The following is a 3,622-nucleotide window of genomic DNA, read 5'->3' on the forward strand; positions in this document are numbered from 1 at the left end:
AGGGTTTGTCCTCCTTGGAGCTGTCACAGTCCCTTCCCTTTGTGCTCTGCCCCACACAGAGCTGCAGCAGTTTGGTTTCCTGTTTTGTGAAAGGTTTCATTATATAAATAAAACTTAAAGTCTTTATTTAAATTTGTTTTCCTGGTTTGTTCTGTGGAGGTTTTGGAATATTCCAGAGAAAGGGAAAACTGGAAGCACTGCTTTAACTTTCACTTTCCAGGTCTCAGAGGAAAGGGAACAGCACTTAGTTCCATTCCTACTTCCACAACAGAGCAGGAGCTGAGCAGCAGATGGATTGGAACAGGCTGGTGGGAATCCTTCCCTGGGAAAGGCTTGGAATTCCATGTAACATCAAGGGATAGGTCATTAGACACAGCTCTTACAGCTCCAGCTCTCCAGAGCAGCCATGAGGTTCCAGTTGGACCAGCAGGATGACCTGGACCTCAGCTCTGTGGTGTCTCTGTGCCAAATCCCAACCTAGGGGGTAAGGAGTATCCCAAAGGATTCCCAGAGCTCTGGGGAGAGGATGGATGTGGAGGAGAGTGAGGTGTCAGCGTCCCAATGTGCAGGGTGAGAAGTCCAAGAGGTTTGGGTGAAGGAGGACAATTTTTGGTGTCCTCTATGGATCTGAAGGTGAGGCAGAGGGAGCAAATTGGATGCTCAGACTTGCCCTGCAGGGAATTTAACCCATATCCTGTCCCTGCTCCCAGCAAAGAGCCAGGCCCAGTGCTGGAGCAGGGACAGGACTGGGTGATGCTCCTGCCTGGGCAGGGATCGAGGCTGAACCATGGAGCTGTGGTGATGTGCCAGGACAGGCCTTGCCCTTAGCTCCTGCTACTCCCAGAGCCCTCAGCATGTCCTGCCACGCTGTGTCCTCCTCAGTCAAAGTTGTAGTAAAGGCAGAAGGCAAAGAACATGGCAAAGATCTGGAATGACAGAGGGGGAGAGTGTCAGCCCCAGGGCTGTGCTGGGCCTGGGAGTGGAGACCCTAAAAGGATCCCTGTCCTAGGCTCCCTGGGGGCATCACTGTGCCCTGCTGGGCCCGGGAGTGAAGACCCTAAAAGGATCCCTGTCTTAGGCTCCCTGGGGGCATCACTGTGCCCACCCAGGGGTCTGTGCCAGCTGTCCTGGGGCTGCTCAGGGACACCAGGACAAGGAGGAGACCCTGGGGGCTGCCACCCCCGGGAGTGAAGACCCTAAAAGGATCCCTGTCTTAGGCTCCCTGGGGGCATCACTGTGCCCACCCAGGGGTCTGTGCCAGCTGTCCTGGGGCTGCTCAGGGACACCAGGACAAGGAGGAGACCCTGGGGGCTGCCACCCCAGGGCCTGGGGGGCAAACTAACCCACCCCAGCCCCATCTGCAGCAGAGACTGGCTCTGTACCACACCTGAGCCCCCGTGTGCTTCCCTCTGAGCACCCTCCTGGCACAAACCCACCCGAGGGGACCCTCTGCCTGCCTGTCCCTGTCCCAGTACCTCGATGCCCAGCACGGCCAAGCTGCAGGTCCCAGGGACAGTGATGTATCTCTGCAGGGTCCTGCCGAAGGTGGAGAAGCAGCCCTGGGGGCAGGGAGAGACTGGAGAGGCTCTGGGGGGCACCAGGGTGAGGGACAGGACACACTGGGGGGCTCAGGGGGGGCACTGGGCTCTGCCCCTAGCTGCTGTGCACAGTGCTCTGCCCCATGGGCGAAGGGTGGGGATGGGACAGGGATAGGGGCAGGAAGAAGGACAGGAATAGGGGTAGGGACAGGGATAGGGACAGGAATAGGGCCAGGGCCAGGAATATGGGCAGGGGCAGTGAAAAGGACAGGAATAGGGGCAGGGATTGGGACAGGATTAGGGGCAGGAATAGAGATTGGGGCAGGAACAAGAACAGGGACAGGAATAGGGGCAGGAACAAGGGCAGGGATAGGAAAAGGGACAGGGATAGGGACAGGAATAGGGGCAGGAACAAGGATAGGGACAGGGGCAGGGATAGGAATAGGGACAGGAACAGGGGCAGGGACAGCGATAGGGACAGGAATAGGAACAGGGACAGGAATAGGGGCAGTGGCAGAGACAGGAACAGGGACAGGGATAGGTACGGAGGCAGGGGCAGGGCAGGGTCGTGCCCTACCTGCTCATGGATGTACCCAGGGCTCCTGTCCCGGCACTCTTCCCAGCCCAGCAGCTCTCCCGCCTGCAGGAGCCCATCGCGGGCACAGCACGCCTGCGGCCACGGCGTGCCCGGGTGCAGCTCCTGGAACTGAGAGCCATTCCCAAAGTCTTCGGGTCCTAAAACGCCACAGCACGAGAACTGGAACGGGAGGGACATACCATCAACACGCTATCAAAGTGTGGGGGGAGGATGTCACCTGGGGAGGTGACAGGGATGGGGAACAGCTCCGTGTCTGTCTGACGTCCTTGAGCCCCTTTGGGGTCACCGTTGGCACGTCCTGTGGGCGCTGCACAACCCCCCCAGGAGCCTCCTGGCTGCTCACTGTGATCATCAGGGTGTTCCAGGCGGTGGAGAAGACCTCAGCAGCCTCATCCCCGCGGTAGTTGCTGCGCAGCTCGTTCAGGAAACGCTCGGGCTGGACCTGCGGGAGCGGCGCTGGCTCTGAGCGCAGGGGACAGGGACAGTGTCCCCCACCCACCCTGCCCAGCGCCAGCTCCTTTCGAGGGGAGGTGAGCACCGACCCATGGGACCCCTCCCCACCCGGTTCTAGGTGCTGGAATGAAGGTGAGGATGAGAAAGGACATCCCTGCACCAGTCCCAGTGCCCTGGGGGACTCAGCGTGTGACAGCGGGAGGAGAGGGGCTGGGGACACCTGGGACAGTGCCAGGGCACAGGGACAGTACCTGTTTCCAGTGCACCAGGAAGAGAATAGCCCCCACGAGCTGCGTGAGGAAGACAATGCTGACGAGGATGAAGAACTGGAAGGCAGTGTGTGAAGGAGTCAGAGACCAAACTGCCCCCAGGGACAGTTCATCCCAGCTATCCCTGCCCTCCTCTGCCCAGCCCAGCCCTGCCCTGTGCTCCCAAGACCAGGGGGACACAGGGGACATGTACAGCTCCTGGGGACAGTGACACAGCTCTGAGCACTGTGGCTGCAAGGCAGGGGGGAAAACAGCACTGGCTGCAGGGGGTGCTGAGGACATTGGGGTCAGTGCTCAGGATGGGGTTTCTGCCTCTCACCATGGGGAGGAAAGCTTGGAAATGCCACGTGGGACGAGCCAGTGGCTTTAGAAAGAAGTGCCCCCACTTGGTGGCTTTTATAGACACTCTGGGTCTAAATGGAGACTCACAAGGTGGGGAGTGGATTGGGGGTGCAGTGAGGATTGTGAACAACAGCTCCTGGCTCCTCTGGGGACACCCCAACACCCTCCATCCCTTGATTCCTGCATCCCACGAGCTCCTGCATCCCACAGCTGCCTTCCTGCCCGTGTCCTTCCCCTCCCTCCTTCCCTCTCCTTTCCTTCTTCCCTCTCCTTTCCTCCTTTCTCTCCCTCCCTCCTTCATTCCTTCCCACTTTACCTCCCTCCTCCCTCTTTCCCACTTTCTCTCCCTCCCTTTTTCCCACTTTCTCTCCTTCCCTCCTTTATTCCTTCCCACTTTTCCTCCCTCCCTCCCTCCCTCCCTC

The 3,622-nt window shown here is 59.2% G+C and overlaps 2 protein-coding genes across 2 annotated transcripts in view; one reads left to right on the forward strand and one right to left on the reverse strand.

Annotated features, from left to right (window-relative positions):
- UBE2T (ubiquitin-conjugating enzyme E2T (putative)) overlaps window positions 1-546 on the forward strand; it is a gene marked incomplete at its 5' end in the record, with an annotated part of 4,526 nt that extends 3,980 nt beyond the window's left edge. The window contains one exon of the mRNA XM_009070503.1: window positions 482-546. Within this exon, the coding sequence (XP_009068751.1) occupies window positions 482-546 (65 nt within the window). The remainder of the gene's footprint in view (window positions 1-481) is intronic.
- A 332-nt stretch (window positions 547-878) lies between these two features.
- On the reverse strand, window positions 879-2,915 carry LOC103798254 (tetraspanin-18-like; the record flags this gene model as incomplete). The annotated part of the gene is made up of 5 exons (XM_009070504.1): window positions 879-926; window positions 1,476-1,559; window positions 2,116-2,295; window positions 2,480-2,578; window positions 2,841-2,915. Coding segments are annotated over 5 exons (486 nt in total), but the record flags the coding sequence as incomplete, so codon positions are not given.
- Window positions 2,916-3,622: the final 707 nt, after the last annotated feature.

Source organism: Acanthisitta chloris, unplaced genomic scaffold, assembly GCF_000695815.1.
Source record: "Acanthisitta chloris isolate BGI_N310 unplaced genomic scaffold, ASM69581v1 scaffold9892, whole genome shotgun sequence".
NCBI lineage: Eukaryota > Metazoa > Chordata > Aves > Passeriformes > Acanthisittidae > Acanthisitta > Acanthisitta chloris.